Here is a 19,718-nt window from a genome sequence, read left to right as displayed (position 1 = left end):
GGGGTGCCTCTGACCCTATAAAGCTATTGTCATGCAGCAGTTTCCTTAAGGTTTTTGGGTTTGGGGTTGTAATTTTTCTGAATTTGTAAGTTATCCTGGTAATTTGAATTTTGTAGCCAGCCAATTCTGTTTGTGTATCATTAAAGTTTTGTTAGTTCTGAAAGCATGTCCCTATTTATTTAGGATGTTTTACTTAAAAAACAAGAAAAAAAAATGCCAATTTAATTATAGGGTGCCTGTGTCACAGGAACTTACTGGAGTGTGGCACGCTGGTGTGTTGCTTAACAACTAGCCACTGCATCTTCTCAGGATGTTTAAAAATCCAGGTTACCACACAGTGACATTTCAGTGAAGTGCAAGAAAGAGGAAGGGGGGGTGGGGGGGGGGTGTAGCAGCATTTCCATTGAAGGGAGAACATAAGATCTCTCATTCTTTGCCCATTTTAAATTGTTGTACTAAGTCATTGACAGGCGACTTTGGAGATTTTGCAAAGTTCTAATGACCATAGCTGCATTCCTCAGACCATTAGGTCAGTTTCCACAGGGACCTATTGCTGATTTCAGGAATCACATGGAAAAACTGAGCTCCAGACAAACAGCGCAAACTGTAAGCTGAGTAATTATGGAGGTATTTAAATTTATGGCAGAAGATGCATTTATGTAGCACTTTATGATATGGTCAGATGAACCAGCCAGCAGGCAGCAATACCGTATCAGGCTGCTTGTTCCTCTCTTCCTGAGTGTGCTGCAGTGTGCTTTGAGTTTGCTTTGACAGCTGTTTTGTACAGCTGCACGCAAATCTTTTGGTTGAATTTCAGTGTAAACTTTTAGCTGAGGAGAAAGAGGAAAACCTGGTGTCATGTTGAAAGTAGTGAAAGACTGAAAGGTTGAATGAACTGCTTCTTTGAAACTTTTATCCTGGTTGTCTTGAAAAAAAACTGTGTACAGAAAACTCAGAGCTCCAGCTTCTCAGGAGGGCTGTATTTATTATCCTTCTAAAAGCACAGCCTTGAAGCTGCCTATGTATCGTATCTGCAGTTTCAAGAGTGTGCTGGCAGGCTGGCAGAGCAGATTGCCCCAGGCTCTCTGCCCCTTCTGCCAGCCCAAGCTGCCTGGTGCTCCAGAAGTGCTGGAGGAGGGCAGCTGCCTTGACACTGTTTTTGCGCAGCACTAATAGCCATAGCAGAGCCAGGGGCCCTGCCTTAAACTACAGTTGGCTATTTTTCTGTCACTGCTGTATCAGCAACAATATCTCTATCTGCGTTACGTCTGGAGACATACACAAAGCTAACTTCCATTTTCTCATCTAAAAGCTGAACTCAGTGGTTTAGTCTCATATTACTCAACTCTGTAGCTGGAGTTAATGGACCAGGCCTAATTCCAGACTGGTTCTCAATTCTTTGGATGTGGCTGATGAACAGATTAAATAGTTCTGGCACTCTGACACTTCCTGTGAATGAAAAATGACACTAAACTAAATAGTTACATGAATTTCATCCCCATTCATGCAACAGACTAAAAGACAGTTCATATTTGGCAAATATGCAGGAATGGAAGAAAAGATTCATATCAGAAGAAAAATGTCAGTGTTCTTGAGAAGAGGGTTTTTTTCCACAATCAAAAGGGGGCAGGGGAGAAAGGCAGTGGAAATCTATGAGCTTAATCTAGAAAGATCTAGTCAAGACAAATATGATATCTTAATGGGATGTTAAGGTCTAAGAAATAGAGACTTGCAAGAGGGGGTTTTACATCTCCCTGCTGCTCAAGAAGCATTACAGAAGAGTGGTTTTGCCTCAAGACGAGGATTAACTTTAGAGCCAGCGGGGTGCAGATTTAGGTTGTATCTGAACAGATTCTGCTCCCGTCTGTCTCTGTTGCCTTGGTTTCCTTGTTTCATTCATTGGTTGTATTGCTTAAGACAGCAGCGGTAGCTTATTAATGTGATAGAATATTGGCATTTTTGTGGGGGTTAGTTTTCTTTGTTTCACGTAATTTTCACTCTAGCTCCTATGTTTGCCAGAACTAGAACAAGTGAAGCAGTGGGCATGTTATCTTCCTCTCCTGGAGTTTGGTGAGAGGGAAGTCGGGAAGAAAGCCCCTGGGTTCACTGGGTGCTTAAAGAGGCATTCAGATAGTCTATGGTGTTTTTTCTAAAATACCACCGTATTAGGCTGTGTGTGAACATGGGCTTCTACACTGTTCTCTGTAGGCTTTAGTTGGATTCCCACCGTGCACAGCATAACAAGATACAAGAGTCGTATTTTAGTCTGAGACATTACAGATCAAATAAGTAGGATAATGAATGTGAAACAAAACATATAGACAGGAAAGAACCTCTGAAAAGTCACATGGGGAAAGTGAATTTGGGAACAAAGCCAAATGGCCTGAATCCAAGTGATTTTTTTTGATTACACAGAATAAATGTTCCCTTATCTCACCTAGTGGGGCTGAAAATCTTGGCCTTAAGCAAGCATAAGGTTTTTGCAATATTTTCCAGTCTGATTACAACAGTCTTATCTTAGAAGGCCTGTGCACTGTATCTTTCTGAAAGTCTTTGTCATGAGATGTGGCATTGCAACTGGAATGTTTATTGTACTCTGTCATTATTTATACTCCATTGCTTCCATTGACTGTCTGTCCCACCCGCTCCCCAGAGATTAGCGGAGTCAAGGAAAGGATAAATGATGATTAGCAGCTAGTCAAGGGATGTAAGAGCTGAAAGGGTCAATGTAAAACAAAGGCTGCCACATTTAATTCACAAAGAATGTGAGGCATTGCTTTTCAGAGGCAGCATTCCCATAGCCAGGGTTTTAATGAGAATGGAAAATGCTAGCATATAAATCCAGTCCTAGGAAAAAATATTAGCAACAAATGTACTGTGGTAAATATTTTTACCATTAAGCCTGGTACTCTGCTTCTGACATGAACTGTTAAAACTCCTCCTAAAGCTTTCATTAAATCTTGTCTTCGAAACATCCTTTAAAACATGGTCCCTTGTTTTGAAAGAAATATTAGCAAAGATAACTACAAATATATGGTGATGAACAAACTGAGTATCTTACAAAATCTTGTTTTTTTTCAAAACGCTCTATGTAGACCTGAGCAAACTCTCACTGAAGGTGACAAAGGGGCTTTTGACAGTTGAAGAAGCTGGTATTTTCCCTCAGGAGTACAGGAGTTTTATTCATATTAGCCTATCTATGTCATAAACCAGAGTTCCACCAAGTTACCTGCTATGCACACACAAAACAAAAGGATTTTTGTGCCTGTGTCTTGAAGACTTTGCTCCTTGGGTGCTCATTTAGCTCTTGCTGCTTTGCTGTCACCTCTAATTCTCCTCAGCAATGGTTGCTAAAGCCCTTGCTTATGCAGGAGCCCTGGATAACACCTCACTGGCTTTACGGGGCTCCCAAAGGACCTTCCCTGGGACCAGCAGCCCTCACTGCCTTGCCGTATTCCTATTCCCACAGTGTTTCATAGGTGAATTTTGGCCATATTGGGCATCTTGCATTCTCAGACTCCCCAAATTATCCATTCCCAGAAGTTAAATCTGTCCTAGGAGGTGAAATGCAGGGCATGAAAGTCTTTATGAAGAAAGTAAATGCATTATTCCCATTTATTTCTGTTATGCAGAGTACATGAAATTTTAATGTTTCACTGCTCCAGGCTGCTGAAGTCCTTGTGCTCTTCAGAAATAAGGACACACACTTTGTTTAGTCTTTGTGCAGGAAAATTAGGACATCTTTGTACTTTTCCTTTTTGCCTACTTAGAAAGCATAATACATATTGATTCCTCACTTGGAAATCTATCTTGGTCTGAACTACTATCTGCTTCTTGTGTGAAAAGTGTCTTAATAGTCTCTAAAGCCTCTTTCATAGTAAATATGAGTAAATATTGATTGATTCCTCTTATAATTATGACTTTCAGTCTTGAAGGAAACAGATGTTTGCTAATTCAGACTTCATGTGTGTTTTGGCAAAAAGTATGTAAAACTAAACCCAAACTGTGCAGTGAGATGTGCCGCTGCTGTTGGGGTTTGTAGCTTTGTGTTGGTTTCGAATATGGTGCAACTTCTTGCTGTTGCGTTTTATTTGTAGGCATTGAACCTCTGTTTTATGGGTTTTGGTTTCATCTTTGTGAAATATAGTTATCAAAAAACCCAGGCATGTCTTGCTGGGGATATGGGTGACTGCACTGGCTGCCCCTTCATGGGCAGCACAGCACAACAGGGGAAGTGCCCAACTCCTTTTCAGCTAGTGCTGAGTTGTCCCAGTTTCATGTTTCTGATTTAAATTCTTTCTGCACCAGTAATATGCGGCCTGAGAATCACAACTGCAGTTTAAATGCTAAATCTGTGTGTCTTTAATGGTTCTAGTCTGATGCAAATGTTTCTTTTCTTAAAAAGAAAAAAGCCATCAGGAGGAAAAATCCAAACGCTATTTTTGAAACTAAGAATTATGGAAATACTACCTAATGGGAAAAGTATTCTTAAAACTGATGCTGTTCTGTGCATCCCTTTAAGTGATTATGCTTTATGCCTGCCTTTGGTCCCTGTCACAACTCTGGTCATTACCTGAACTTTGTTTCCTGTTATCCAAATATCCAAATATCCAGGGCTCTGCATTGGGCCTGGATATTTGTATGGCAAAGGGAGGTATTTCTGCTATGTCAAAACACTAAAGGTGAATGGGGGAATAAGGAAAGATTTGTTTACCTCTTTCATTATGGTTCTGTTGGATTAGAAAAGGTGTCCATTTTAAAACAGCCTTTTCAGTGTCAATCAGACCAGTTGTTTTTCTTTAGTAGTACTTTTACATGAGTTAAGAAAAACAGAGGAGATTAATAAAGGGTGTATAGAAGGAACATCTGCTTCTTGTTCTAGAAAAGCAACACATTCTTAATATAATACTTCAGAGTAGCAGAAAAAGGCACAGCAAAAGGAAACAGAAAACTTTAACAAAAGACACTGTCATCTATTTCACTAAGCAGTTTTGGGAAGTTACCATGAATTTGTATCAGCAAGACCAAATGATCTACTTTCTTATGCTGATTGTAAGGAGGGTTGGGAGAGCTGAAATGATCCTTCATTCATATGTCCAGAAAGGCCTTTAAGCTTCTAGCAGTGTATGTGACTAGAATTTTGCAATGGTGAATGGTTTGCACAGACACAAGACAGAGAACAACCCCCTGGGATTTGGTGTTTATGGCCTCTCCGTAGTCTTCATGACAGTGATAGATTTCCTTTTATTTATTTATTTGCTAGTCTGACAAACTGTTTTTGAACCCTCATAAGCAAGCTGGGTTTCTTCTTCTGTCCGGTGTGAAGTTCTGTTAGATCTAAGTGTGTTCTGGATGGGAGGCGAGATGGCAAAAGCAGAAAAGCTGCTCTGCAGGGCTTTGCATTACATTAAAACCAAAATAAGGTCTTTTAAGCAATGAGTAGCTGCTTCAACACGGGCACCTTGAGTGAAATAACTTGCATTCTAAATTACCTGATTTAAATGAGATTTCTTTGGAGCCAGACTGCATTCATTAATTTTGGAGAGGTAATATCTAGTTGGAGGTCATGTCCTGAGTCATTTGGAGGCAGTGTGGAGTTTGATGGCCTTGGCTCTCTGTAAACAATTCTATCAATAACATGCAGGAAATAAACCAGCTCTTGTTTGCCCTCTAATTTGAGCTGACTTGCTGAAACTCAAAATGGTGAGAAAACATGTCCCAGGTGTTTCAGAATCAGTGACTTCACTTTGCACTCCTCAGTTCATTCTTAGGTGTAGAAATCATGTGCAGATTTGGAGGGCTGTCTATGTGCATATAATTTTTTCTCTTACATGTAGGTATAACTGTTTGAGGACATACCAAAACCATCTGACTGATGTATTGCTAATTACTTAAATGGGACTGTTTGTAGAGAAAAAAATACTAATATTTTCACTTTCTCATTCTTTGGAACAGAACTTTCTCATTTAAGCATTAAGGCAGCTTTTCATGTAGATCATCAGTTCAACCCTGTGTTTATTAGTGCTTACATAAGGAAAGACTACTATGCAGGGACCTGTTTCTCACTGACTGGCATTTAAAAATTTTACACATCAAATATTTATGAATGTAACTTGGTTGCTGCCCAAATTGAATTTCCAAGGTCCTTATCCTAGAGTTTCTATCTGTGAATGCCTTCCATTGAAGTCAGCTCCATGCATCTCTGATGAAAATGAGCTTTTCTTTCTGTGGCTATTTTTCAACCTTTCTGTGCTTTCCGATTATTACTGTGATTTACAACAATATGGTGAGTATTATTAATCTGGATTGCAGTCAGTGGGAGTTTGGCTTTGTTTTACACTGTATCTTAAATAGTTTTGGCTTCCAAGCTGAAAGAATTTGGTGTGCAAATACTTGTCACTGCCCAGGGTTTACAAATACATACAAAACACTCATCATGCCCATATGCAGCCAGGCCAATGAGAAAGGGAAATGAAACAAATACAGTGTTACATATTTTAGATGTTTGAGAAATATGTGAAAGCATAGTCCATAGAGGTTACATGGCTTAGTGCAGCTGAGCAAGGTACTTTGTGCTCAGAAATTCCTGAGTATGGGCCTCAACACTGGTACACTGATGCTGTGTTAAGTGCCTGAGGGATCTACATGAATGTAACCTCCGTGTTAGGGTGGAACGTTTTTAGCTGTAAAATTAAAGAAGAGCCATTTGGGAGTTGTGTATGTGTGTTTAGGGAGGTTACAATTTTAATTCAAAGGTTGCAGTCGGTTTCCATTGCCAAAATTGCAGCTTTTCTCAAGCAGGTTTTTTTTTGGGAAAAAAAGAAGACTTCTATGCTATTTAAGACCCAAAACCAGAGAGAAGAGCTATTACTCTTTTAATGCTGTAATGACATTGCACTTTAGGGTATACTCAGCAGTCATTGCCCTAGCTTGCCATGAAGCCTACCTGTGTTACAAGCAAGTAACCTGAAGTAGATCAAAGGTTCAGGCTGAAGAAAGATGGACACCAAGTAAAGTTTGATTTTCTGTAGGTCATAAGTAACTGTTTTACAGATTCACAGTGCCTGACAGTCTACACTGAGATCTGCAAGTGGTCAGGTAATGTCTTGGCAGCAGTTGGATGACGCCTCTTGTTCAGTGCCATAAGAAAGATGGGATCCTGTTAAGAGGATGTCATTTTTATTTAAAGGGATGTGGACTTGCTAGGCTAAGAAAAATAGCAAGATCTTGTGATGCTGCACACATTCAGATGTGTGATCAATTTGTTTTGCTATGCACAATAATTAAAAAAAAAAACAAAAAAAAAACTACCAGGACAGTTTCCTCATCCATTCCCTCTTCCTTTCTTTCTCTCTTCAGAAAAATGCTCTCTACTAGAGCAGCCAAGAGATTTTTCAGTCTGTTGCTCTTTGCTTTTTTTCATTCCTTTTTTTGTTCTCACACTGCTTGCCCAATAGAGCAGCTGTTAAATGGAGAAGTCTGAGAACTGGGGAAGGCTATCGGTGTAGCATTTGATTAACAATATTTTTGCAGGAAATCGATACATCGACTATTTTTAACCTCAGGCAAAGGAAGGATCAAACCCAATCCATATTCAATTACATATGGCAAACTTTTGTAATTTCAGATGCCTTTATAGTCTGATATTTCTCTGGGTTTTTTTTTCCTTTATGTCTCCCACCTTTGTTGTATCAGGGGATTTTCTGTTTGTTGTTTTTTTTTTTTTTTTTCTTAACTGTATGTTTGTACCATCAAGAAATACATTCAGTGAGCTTTCATGTTGACCTTGGGAGCCTACATTGCTCTTGCTTGTTGCTTCAGTAAGTGTGTGTTGGCGTTGCCTTGTTGAAAATGGTGGAACAACTACAGGGCTGGCTTTTATGCACAGCACAGTATAATTCCCTATTCACAAGCTAAAGTCTTTTTTGTACAATTTAAAACATTTTTTTTCATTACTTGGGCTAATTACATCTTGGGGTGAATCAGTCAAAAAGACACTAAATTAAAATAGATGGGTGATCTGAGTCCGAGGTCTGTTGCAATGCAGTCTTCCCACAGCTTGGAAGAAAACAGCCAATATAGTTGGTATAGAAATAGGTGATGATTCCTTCTTTCTCTTTCTTTCTGTCTTTTTTTCCAGGGAACTGAGTAGATGAATGTACATTAAAGTTTTAATTTTCTAAGTAATTAGAAGTAGACTGTAAAAGATGGAAAGTTAATAAACTGTATGGCCTTGGATAGATCATGCTGTCAGGATGTCACTGTGAGGGCAGAAAGGCTCTAAATTAGAAGAGTCATTTTAGTCTGTAATTTGATCCATATACCAGAATCAAAAGTATTTTTGATTCATAAATCTCTAAGAATATTTCAGTGGGCCTGTGAACTACACAGAAGGCACAAGCATACTGGCAAGAGGCTTGCTTGTCTTCAAGCCTTTTCTTGCCACCTTCAAAATAATCCATGGTATTTTTGGAGGTTGAGGAGATTTTGAGAAGCTTCAAAATCTCTGAATTAGACAAAATGCTGTATTTTGTAAACAGTGATAAGTGGACTCCAAATTTAATTGAATTGGGTAAATTATCAGCTGCTTTGTTTGAGAGGAGGTCAAACACCCAATACATTGGGCTTGGAAGTACTGAGTGTAGATCAATGGCAGATCTGACCCTCCAATATTTCCTTCTTTGTGTTGGAGAAAAATGCATGTTGAATGAGAAGGTGCACACCCTCTTCCCTTGGTGGCCACCACTCTGTAGCTAAATATTTGCTTTTTAAAGTCAGGGGTGGAGAAATAAGCTAATCTCACAAAGGTTCACCCCACCCTCTGCTTGGCCTCTCTTCCTTGGCAAGCCTTCCCAGCAGCAGCTGGCTGACTGTTTTTCTTCTGCAATTGTGTTCATGACATTTCCTGCAACTAGCTTTTCCTGAGGATTTCCAGCAGCCCTTTTAGCCCCCCACCCCCTTTTTTTTGGCCTTTTCACCAACTAACTGTGGCCTTGTGCCTAGTTCCCAGCATGTAAGTAGTGCTGTATCCCCATCCATATATATCCTCTGTACGCTCTCAGCAGATAGAGTGAGGTTCTGTGGTTTGCTTGTAACTCTGACTAATGTAGTGAGAGTCAGTGTTTAGTTTAGGGATGCTGAACAGCCATGATGTAAACAGAGGCAGTCCTTCCTCAGGATACCTGCTTCAGCAGACAGACACACACTTTGCTCTGGTTCTCTTTTAACATAATTCTTGTTTGAAGAAGCTTCATGTTCCCCTCTCCATGCACGAGGACTGATATAGAAAGACAAGAGATGAGGGAGAGTCAATGCACAGATCCTGGCTTACTTAACATGCTGCTGCTCTCCCTCTGCAGACTACTGAAAGCTGCATAAACTGTCCTTTCATAGGCTTTTATAAACATTAGGGTGACTTTAATCTTTTGGAGTAAAAGCCTACTTGTATATTAAGCTTTCTGTTATCAATGTCATTAAATCAATATCCTCAGTGCTGCGGGATCCAAGTCATATAAGCTGTCATACACAGTTTAACACAAGCAATGCAGTATTGAGGTACAGTCAGTTCCTTTTTTCATAGATTAGAGAGTAATTTGAAGTAGAGTTGTTGAAGATCAGAGTGGGTTTATTCTTCATTTTAGCCAGTTTCTTATGTGTTTGGGGGCTTTCTGTTCTAATGATGGTTTTGTTGCAGAACTTTAATGGAGTCTGAGAAGATGAGCTTTTTTTTTAATGCAGTTATCATAAATGACACTGAAAAGCCTTGTGAGCCTTATGTTGTCTGTGTAAAAACATGGGAGAGATTCTTTAAGAGAAGTAAATAGACAAACTGGTAAGAACCTTTCTTGTAAACTATTGCTTATGTCTTCTTTTTCCATGTGGGTATGCACACAATTCTGGACAGCTCAGAGACTGTGTAGCCTCACTTAGTGTAGTCCTTTGTCTAATGAGTGACATCTGTGTGTAAAGATGGAGAAAAATAATAATTTGTCCTTTGCCAGAGATACTTAATAGAGGCTAAAACATACATCTGGGATTTATTTGTGTAAAAAGATACGCAAGTAAAGTACTTTGTCTTCTTCCAACCTGACCCTCCGATGCCCTTTCCATTTAGTGTATTAAGAATCAAGATTTATCGAGAGATATCTTACAAATCAGAAATGACAGCTGTTATTACAGCAGATCTTTCTCTCTCTTATTTTTTTTTTTAGCCACTATTTGTCTATCACAGACATGAAGTAATTTGTCATACAAACTGACTATAGATTCTTTCAAGTGCTTAGTTCAGGAAAGCTATAGACATGACATTATACAGCATAATGGGCAAGCATGCTACATGCCTTGCTGCTGGTAAAGCAGAATGAGCTGTGCCAACAAAACTCTAAATTAACTGAAGTTGCAGAAGGCAGTTTTCCAGTTGTGGGTTATGGATCATTGGTCTTCTGATGTTTCTGAACTAGTGCTCTTCAAGAATACACTGAGCAGCAAGAGGTGGGATTAAGGGAAGGAAGCAGTTTCTGAAACACAGAAACTTTCAGACAGAAACACTCCTATTTCATAGAGGGTTTGTGATTTGGAAGGTGCGCAGGACCACTGCTGTTGTTAAAGGTGCGACTTGTGGTGGGCACTTTCTGAAAGCAATAGGAAGTTCAGAATTGATGGATGTAGCAGGGAAGATACCCACTAGATCCTGAAGCCTTGCATGGGGCCTTTACAGGGCAGCCAGAGATGGGGAAGGGCTTTCAGGAAGGACTGTTCTGTATTAGTTAACCTCATATACTTGGTTTCACTACATCTCTATCACCACAGCTGGAAAGAAAGTGACAGGAACTTTCTTGGGGGTTATATCAGTGAGATATTTCTTGGTGATGAGGGGTGTGAATCTTGTCCGTTATCACTTCCCAGTGTGGCACACCTGGGAGGGTGTGAGTTTTACCATTTGCTTTGGTCCACTCATGGGGGAAAAAAGCTGAAGAGTCAAAGGGAAAATAGAGACCCATGGCAGATGAGTGGCAGTCTTTCCTCTCCACAGAGATCTGCTGCTTCTTTCCTCTCCACAAAGCTGCAGTCTCACCTGTTTCTGTAATGAAGTCTTGGGAAAAACAGGGTGAGTCAAGGAACTAGAAAGTTTGTCTGGGGTTGTTGCTCGAGCAGATAAGAAAATTCCATTTATGTTATCCAGAGATGTGAGTTAAGAAGTAGTAAATGGCCTTATCTATAGCATAGCTACTTGAAGTGTGTTGAAATCCAGTATGAATGTGTGAATGTCCTGGGTTAGGCAGAAACATTTTATTATCACTACTAAGGAGGGAACTGTGTTACCTTGTGCCTGACACTCCTTGGACTTGTGAGAGAAAAGGAAAATTGCACCAGGGACTTCCTGTACTTGGTCGAGTTTCAGCATGATTAGGCAGTGGGTTTTCTTGCCTTCCTTCTCTGTAACAGGGAAAGCAGTACTTGGTTATCTTTCATCTTGACAACAGAATTATGCTGCAGTAATCTGAGGGTTGTTAATTCACCAGTGATTAGTTTATGTTGAAGACTTTTGTAATTAAAAAATTGCCTTAAGGGTCTAACATAATGTGGACTTTGGGGATTTATGTAGTAGAAAGGGTTGAACACATCCTGGAAATCCTCTGGTTTGCATATTTTTGTCTATAACAAACTATTACTTCACTCCAATATTATTTCGATTATTTTGTCATGAAAGTGTTGTAACAGAGTGGAAAATGGGGTTTTGGAGCTTCCTGAATGAGGAGATTGCAGTAGTGGCTAAATCTGTTTATGGAGGATAGAAACTATGTCAATTATACTGCTAAGGTGTGTTAAAATAAAATCTTGAATTATGGCATTGCTCTTTCAGTTTGATTGTACGTTTTGAAGTAATCGCTATTGTGGAAAGAAAATGTCTGTGATTTGGTCATTGCGACACACATTTCAGTGTTACTAGTCCTGAAATGTGAGATTTTTATTACCCAATGAGAACAAACCCAACAAAGCCAAGTACATGCTGAAGAATAATGTCCTAGTCCTGTAAAAATTAACACATATATTTGTGCTTATACACAATAAATAATCCTGGTTTGCTATTTACTTAAACGGGACGCAGACTTCTCGCTCAAAGTGATTTGAGTTTAATCCCAGTGTGTAAAATTAGGACTGAATAGCAGCCTTTGCATGTTTGGTGTTTATGGTAAAGCTGAAAAGACTGACAAAATTTGCTTTCAGTTATGGTGTATTAATCTAGAAAAGTCTATGGAAGTTGTTACAGCAATGAAAATTTAAAGTAGTTGAATAGCAAAATGTATTCCTTAAATATTCTTTCAGTGTTTGTATTTTCTTCTTTGCAGACTCCCCGACAATACAGCCAAGCACTAAATAAGAGTAACAGAGTTCATCTTTACTGTGCATTTCTGGACTATAGGTATGTTGTGTAATTTCCAGTTCTTTAATGTGCATTAATGAGATTACACCTGGTTTGTGATGCTGTATGTTATCTATATTCTTGTTCTCTTTCATTTACGGAAATAGTTAAAGAAATAGAGGCCCTGTCTTACAAAACCCACAATCTGATAGTGGCTTCTTACTATAAGGAGAAGACTTGTTATTCATAGACCCCTACGAGGTGGGTAACTGAGACACTGAAATATTTTGCAATCAAAACTGCAGACTGATACAAATCCTGCTTATCTTGGTTTATGAATATGTCCACTTGGGCAAATGCTTGGATGTTTTAAGATGGCAAACCTCCAGCAGAGCCATTAATTTCACTGGATGTGTGTCTGTGTCACAGCATCATGTGAAGTCAGTGTTTCAGAGCTGTGAATTTTGGCCAGTACATGGAAGGGTGAAATATTATGCCCCTGAATGTAAATTAGAATAAAAGGGAGATAAACATCACTTTAAATTTCACTCAGGAAAGAGGAACTATGGGAAAGCAGTACCTTTTTTTTTTTGTTAGCCCTGAATATATTTCATCTGTTTTTTGTTTCCAGACATGCTGCTCTAACTGAATTAATTGAGAAGGGATACAAATAGTGAATTTTGAATTTCCTGGGAATTAACGTTTTTTGAGCCATAACAGTATAAGCCTAATTACTATAGCAGTGGCCTGCAATGCTGTGGTCCCTCCTCTCCAGCATGCGCATGCAAGGTCACTGTAATTGTTTTATTGAAGTTTTGTTTCAAGTACGTTGAACTATCCCAGCTGTTGGCAGTTACTTGTTGTTATGGTTACTCACAAATTACAATAAATTAGAACCAGATTTTACTGAAGTGAATTAATATGACTGGGGCATTGTTCCTGTACTGTTTTCCTTTGAGGCTTGAGCCCTTGAGGCTTTGCCTTCAGACAGAAACTGAAATATGAAATCTGTCCTTCCAAATGAGTTTTATTTGTGTCAAGATGGCCTTATTCCCTAGTGCATGGCAGTTAAAGAGTAAGCAGTTGGTTTCTGACCTATGACAGACTCTTTAAAAGCTCAAGGAGGTCCCAAAGGACAAAAGAAAGATGATTTAAAATAAGTACCAAGAAAAGTACAGATCACTCAGTCTAGCATCAGGACCTCACATAATATCAAAAGTAATAAATGGGTAAGAAGCAGGCAGTTTGGGTGGGTGACATACAGTGCCTGAGCCCATGGAGCCCTCGGTTGTGTTCCTGTGGCTTCTATGTCCCCACATCACTACCGTGCTGTGATAGCAAAGGGGATTCTGGGTTTCCCTGGTTCCAAGGAGAAGCAGACTCATGAGGATCACTTTCCTGTACAGCCTTGGGACCTGGCCACACAGCCAGTCCAGCCATAACCTCAGAGGAGCTGGAGCTGCTTTTGTTGCTCCTGAGGATGAAGTGACAAAAAACAACTGACATTGATGGGTCACTAGAAATCTTGCTCAGCCTGAATTACTTTGACAGGATGAGTGGCACAGTGGATAAGGGAGGGGCAGCAGATACGATTCACTGACTTATGACTTCTGCAAGATTATTGACTTGTCTGATGCTGTAGCTTTCAGAATAGAGTAATTTGAGCCTAGGTGAAATGCAATAAATGGGTTGCGCAATGTAAAGAAAAAATGTAGTTATCATTCATTGGCCATAAGACTGGGGAGAAATCTCTAGTGGCATTCATGAGGGGTCTGATCCAAGCCATCTTCCAGTCAGGATTTTCCTTAACTCTTTTCATGATGGAATTGAGAAGCCACTAGCAGTATTTGTGGATGCTGCAGCCTGAGATTGTTTTCATACCTTTGTATCTCCTGTACAGTACAATGCATGTCAAATTAACCTGCACAAGATGCATTTTGATAGAGATTATGTTCCTTTTTTGTGTGCTTTGCAGCAATGGAACTGGTGTTTGGTCAAATGAAGGTTGTGTGCGTGAAAGTGGGGACCTCAACTACTCAGTGTGTCTTTGTAACCACCTCACTAACTTCGCCATTCTGATGCAAGTGGTGCCTCTGAAGGTGAGAGTAAACAAAAGAGTAAATATGTCTGTTAAAAATTAAGCATAAATACATCAGTTGCAGCATCGCACCACATCAGTAAGTGATTGGAACTGGGCTCATTTTTGCCTAACTCAGGTTGATTCCACATCTGGGATGATGTTTTAATACTTCTTGACTGTATTTTTAAAAAACTTTGGGGAACTGAAATGAAGCATGAAATGAAACATGTCTGCTGTAGGTGGGAATTCTCTTTACTCACACTTCTGGCATGATTTCTTAAGGGCAGGAATAGCACTAGAGGACATTGTACAGGTGACAATACAGGGAATTTATAATTTTTTGGTGATAAGTGTGGGTCCATGTTGAGTCCCAGGTAATGTTGCTGCTAACAAGCCAGTGAAGGACGTAAACCTTCCAATGTGCTTCACTTACAGTTCCTATGGTTTGGCTGTTGTTTAGCCCCTCTCTCAGATTTGTTCTGAAAATCTCATCCCAAATCTTTGTCCAAGATATACCCTTAAATTTGACTGTTTAGGATTATGTTCTGGTACTATTTTTTTTTTAACCAGTGTAAAATATGAAGTTGAGATGCGGGCAAAGACAAGCTTTTGAGCTCTACAAGCAGTCTATGCTCAGTTACAAATTCTTCAAACATTTGCTAAGTATTTGTTTCACATGTCTAAGCTGTAAAGCCTATTGAATCACCTAGACAATTGGAAACTTCTCGTATGTGTCCTTGGAACCCTGCTAAGTAAATGTTAAAATGCTGGAGATTTTAAACACAACATATACATGTTTATTCACCATGTTCTGAAAGTCATGAGCCAAGGTTCAGAGGGCCCATATAAATCACCCACTGGAATACTAGATTGTCAGTGCTCTAAGAAATTGTTGCAGTGATTTTATATTCAGTCTTGAACTTCTGTATATTTTATTCTTTTTTTTTCTTTTCATAAATGGTGTTCACAGATCATATGAGACAAGGAAAAGAGAGGGTGGGAGTATGCAGATGCCCACATTTGAACAGCTCTGTTTATATGGCTGTTATATATCAGTGGCTGTATAAATAGAATTGGATGAAATTTTTCCACATGAACGCTATTTTTGACAGAACGTTTATTTTTTCTCTAGATTCTGTTTCTTACAAAAAGGGGTCTGCTTTTCATGGAAAATGTAAATAAATGATTGGAAATTGACTGTTTGAAAACGGGAAAGGTTTTCATCAAAAGCTGTATTTTGGTATAAAAAAGTGACTTAATTTTTCATGGGAATTCTACTTTGTGTGCTTTGTACTTTCATTCTCCTGTGGAAAGTATAATTTCCCTTTCTTCTGTTGTACTGATAAATGCAGCTTTCAGGGTAGCACAAGCAAACAGATATCCTCTCCAAGGCCACCATAACAGCCTTTAACCTAATGCACTGGTCAGCAGGACAGTACAGCCAGGTATGAACAGCTCTACCACCCCTTGCAGAAAGGCAAGCTGATGCACAGAAAAAAATAAGAAAAAAAAAAAAGAGGGGGATATTGGTGATTCTAATGAGATGTAATAGAGGCCGATACGTGTACAACAGCTTCAGACCTGGGAGAACACTGCTGATGGAAATCCATGAACTCTTGAGACCAGTTCAGTGCAGTAAATATTCTGACTGTCTCAGCTCCTTTTCATGAGACTAATTCTCTTTTTGCTTAAAAAAAACCCACAACCCTAAAACAATGAAAAAAACCATGAGCTTTCCATTAACGAGACATTGCAGTGTTTTAAGGAGCTGGCTGTTCACAGCTGGAGAGTACAGCATACTCTGAGCTCAGACAAAGCGAAGGTGTCTCTAAGCAGCAAACATTGACAATAAGTGGCCTTCCTCAGAAGTAACCTGTCACGTAAATACTTGTGGCAAGCATCGCATGATAACTATTTGTCAAAAATGGTAACTTTTTCTTCTGAGTTGTGCTAAATTCAAGCAAGAATCTTCTTTCTTAACTCCTTCTCTTTGTTTCTTCACATGCTTAAGTCTAGTTTTTACCACTTACAGAATAGCATGATCCAGGCTTTGTCAGCTTTGACCAATGTGAACCTCCCCCAGGGCTGCCTTTCCCGCCAGTACTTCTCCAGCTCATTTTCATACCTTGCCCAAAATCCAGCCCATATGCACAGTTTGTGCCTTTCTTGTGGGCATAAATGCCTTTATATATTCTCAAGGTTTTTTATCATTGTGATTTTAGCATAAGGTACAGAACTGTCAATAATTTATGCACCTGGCTTGGGGAGGAATTACTGTCTCACATGGATTTCATTTTGTTTCAGTGAGGCATTCATAGGAACAAAATCATAGGATATCTTACATCTAACGGTGTTTTCTCTTGAATACGTGAAGTATCGTGAGATGAGGAATGCTGTCAAATTGTTAGACATTTATGGAACAGACTGTCAGGTGGGTCTAATTTTCAGGGAGCATAGAAATGCAAGAAAGTTCTTAGGAACAAGCTGTCAGGTCTTGATTTTCCTTCTTGATCTTTACTCAAAACAGCTTAGATTGATTCAGTCAGTATTCTGCTGTATGCCAGCTGGAAGTAATCTCCTTAGACTGAAATCTGCTGAGATGAAGAAGCAATTTTATTCCAATATTTTCAGAGAAAGAAATTGAAAGAGAGAGGTCATAAAGAGAAATTTTAAATTCTGGAATTTTAATTGAAATGTGATGAAATGAACCTCTACTCTGATATCTGTGTGCTATACAGCAGTGTGGGAAGAACTATGAATTCCGTGAGTAAGCTAAAATTGAGCTTGGATTACAAGTGCAGTTGAATGCTACTCCAGATTTTATATTAGTTTCAGCAAGAGCTTGAATGCACTGAAGTTGCAGTGATTGTGAAAGAACGGTATGAACAAAACTGCTGATTAGCTTGAGATGCATGTATGCAGTTTAGCTGCTTTCAGTGAGCAGGGGATTAGCGGTTGTAACAAGTTTATTTCAGGAATGAAGTAACCATCTTGGAAAAACTTAGAGCCATGTGGTGCTCAGATGTCAGCCTGGCACTGACCTGTTAGCCTGCTGATCAATTGGCCCATGTGGAATACCAGAATTATTTGTGTTTTTATCACTCTGGGGTTATGTCTGTATCATGGCTGGCCCAAATCCATGCTTGCTTGCTGGGATTCATTTGTCATGATGGTTTTAACTTCAGAAATGATAGCATTTATTTGGAGGTTTTGGATATTAGTGATTATCAACTGGTTTAAATGAGTCAATAACTTAATTGAAGGTAAAATGTGACTGAAGATGAGCAGAGTATTTGTGAAAGGGACATGTTCAGCCCTTGACTGCCTTCATGAAGTTATGTGGATGCAATTAAGGTCAGAAATTCCAAATGAGAATTTGGAAGCTTTGTTCAAAGTCTTTTCACAGCTCCGATCACGTTACCAAGATAGAGAATTTCACAATTGCATCTCCCCCACAAGATGTGTCAGTGGGACGTTCAGAGCAGTTGTGCAGATATTAACTAATCCATGTACCCCTCCTCTGGCAAACTTATTGCTCTGACCAAGCTTCTCTTTCTGATGGGAGAAACTGAGGTAGAGTAAAAAAGTCCCTCGTAGCAAATCGCAGCTGAAGCTGCACTCTTGGCGTTTATGTCTGCCCTTCTCATACCTTAATCCACAGAAGTATTCCAGCTTTCGCTTCATCTGGTGCAGTCAGAACAAACCTTTCCTGCCAGCTGCCCTGCAGTGTTATAGTTAGGGAGACAATGGTGCATTAATATAGCTGTGGTAGGAAAAATAAACAATCCATTTAGTTTGATGTGTTTACACTGGTTTATGTTTGCTGCTTCTGGAGAAAGTCCATGTAGAGGTGACCCAGGGTGATATGCTCCCTGTGGTGGTTTTCTTGTAGTACTGTAGTATGACAGTGCTCCGCTGTGCTGCAGGTTTGAACCTGGACAGGAACAGCAGAGAATGGGAGATGAGGTATTCCCTCAAGAACGCATCCTCTGCTATCACAGAGGCTGGGGAGATCACAACCTGCAGCGCCACCTCCTGCATCCAGCAGAACTTCCTTCTGGAAGGGAACTGGCTGGTGGAGAGATCCCATTTCTCTGGGGTGTGAGGGACAGGTAAAATCAGGAGAAGAGACATGAGCAATGCTCCTCTGGTGCAGACAGATGGAGGAATGTCTCAAGGTGCTTCCTAGACATCAGGAATCAAATCCAACACAGAGTAAGCCACATTTTAAAAGCACTCCAAAGCAAATTCAGATGCTGTTATTTTATTTTGGGCAGCTTTGCTTCCTCTCATCAGTCAGTGGGACCCTATGCTCCTGCCAAGAAACATGCCAGCCATCTGGCAGTTTTTATTTTTATAGGGATCCAGTAACTACAAAGCATGCCAGGCTATTTGTACCATCTGCCACATAAATGCCCTTTCATCAAAAGGGTGGCGGACACCTGGGGATCCAGAGTTCAAGAATCCCTTTTAAAGGGGAAATCATTGCCTCCCACAGGAAAATAGAGCTTGAGGTTTTGGTCTCCCTCCCAAGTGACCAGTGCAAGAAACAACTGTAGTATTTATGGCTCCTAGACCATTCTGTTAAATTGGTTATTTTTCCCCGTGTTTTTTCCTCTTTCTGCTTTTTTCAACTGTGAGAGTATAAAAATGACTACTATAAAGTTCACATGTGGATGGACATTTCCGGTGAAGTAATAGTGTCGTACAGTCTGTGGCAGAAATTGTTCAGGTTTTTAAACACATTTTCTGCATTTCTAAAGCTAGAAATGACTTTGGTTTTCATCCCGTTTGTAGTCTTGTTCCATAATCCAAAAGGGAGGATCAATCAATACAGTTCAAGATGCTCAGCAATGGGGCTTAAAAGCAGAGAAGTGTTTATAAAGGGGAAAGTATTTCCAACTGTCTGATCTTGCAGCTAGAGCTCTAGAGACAACCCACAGCATCTTTAGGGAGCCCAGAATTTTGAAAAGGCTTAGGGATTTGGCTGTGAGTTTCTATTTGCAAAATGAAAGACATCCTAAATTTCTTCTTTAGGGCAATATGTGTGCGTTTATTTTATTTTTCACTGTTCTAGCTGAGTTTGCCAGCAAGTTTTGACAATGAATGGCTGACTGAGAGCAGAGTGCATCTATGCGTGTCCACAAAGGCTGTTCTGAAAATGTCCTGGTATTGTCAACTGCTTTACAAATAAGAGGGATTGCTGTGTAATTTACAAGTTTGCAACATTGTTTTCCTCAATCTAATGGTGCGGTTATTAATCAAACATTGCAC

General features: G+C 39.7%; 1 protein-coding gene across 3 annotated transcripts in view; it reads left to right on the top strand.

Annotated features, from left to right (window-relative positions):
• ADGRD1 (adhesion G protein-coupled receptor D1) overlaps window positions 1–19,718 on the top strand; it is a 142,139-nt gene that overhangs the window by 63,443 nt on the left and 58,978 nt on the right. For 2 of the 3 annotated variants that reach the window (XM_062631585.1, XM_062631583.1), the window contains 2 exons: window positions 12,351–12,424; window positions 14,340–14,463. The exons of the other annotated variant lie outside the window; for it this stretch is intronic. In XM_062631585.1, the coding sequence (XP_062487569.1) occupies window positions 12,351–12,424; window positions 14,340–14,463 (198 nt within the window). The remainder of the gene's footprint in view (window positions 1–12,350; window positions 12,425–14,339; window positions 14,464–19,718) is intronic. 3 annotated transcript variants of the gene reach the window in all.

This window comes from Pezoporus occidentalis, unplaced genomic scaffold (genome assembly GCF_034315485.1).
Source record: "Pezoporus occidentalis ecotype Australia unplaced genomic scaffold, CSIRO_AGI_Poc_V1 ctg37, whole genome shotgun sequence".
NCBI lineage: Eukaryota > Metazoa > Chordata > Aves > Psittaciformes > Psittacidae > Pezoporus > Pezoporus occidentalis.
Note: the sequence above shows the minus strand (reverse complement) of the source record. Positions and strands in the feature narration are given on the sequence as shown.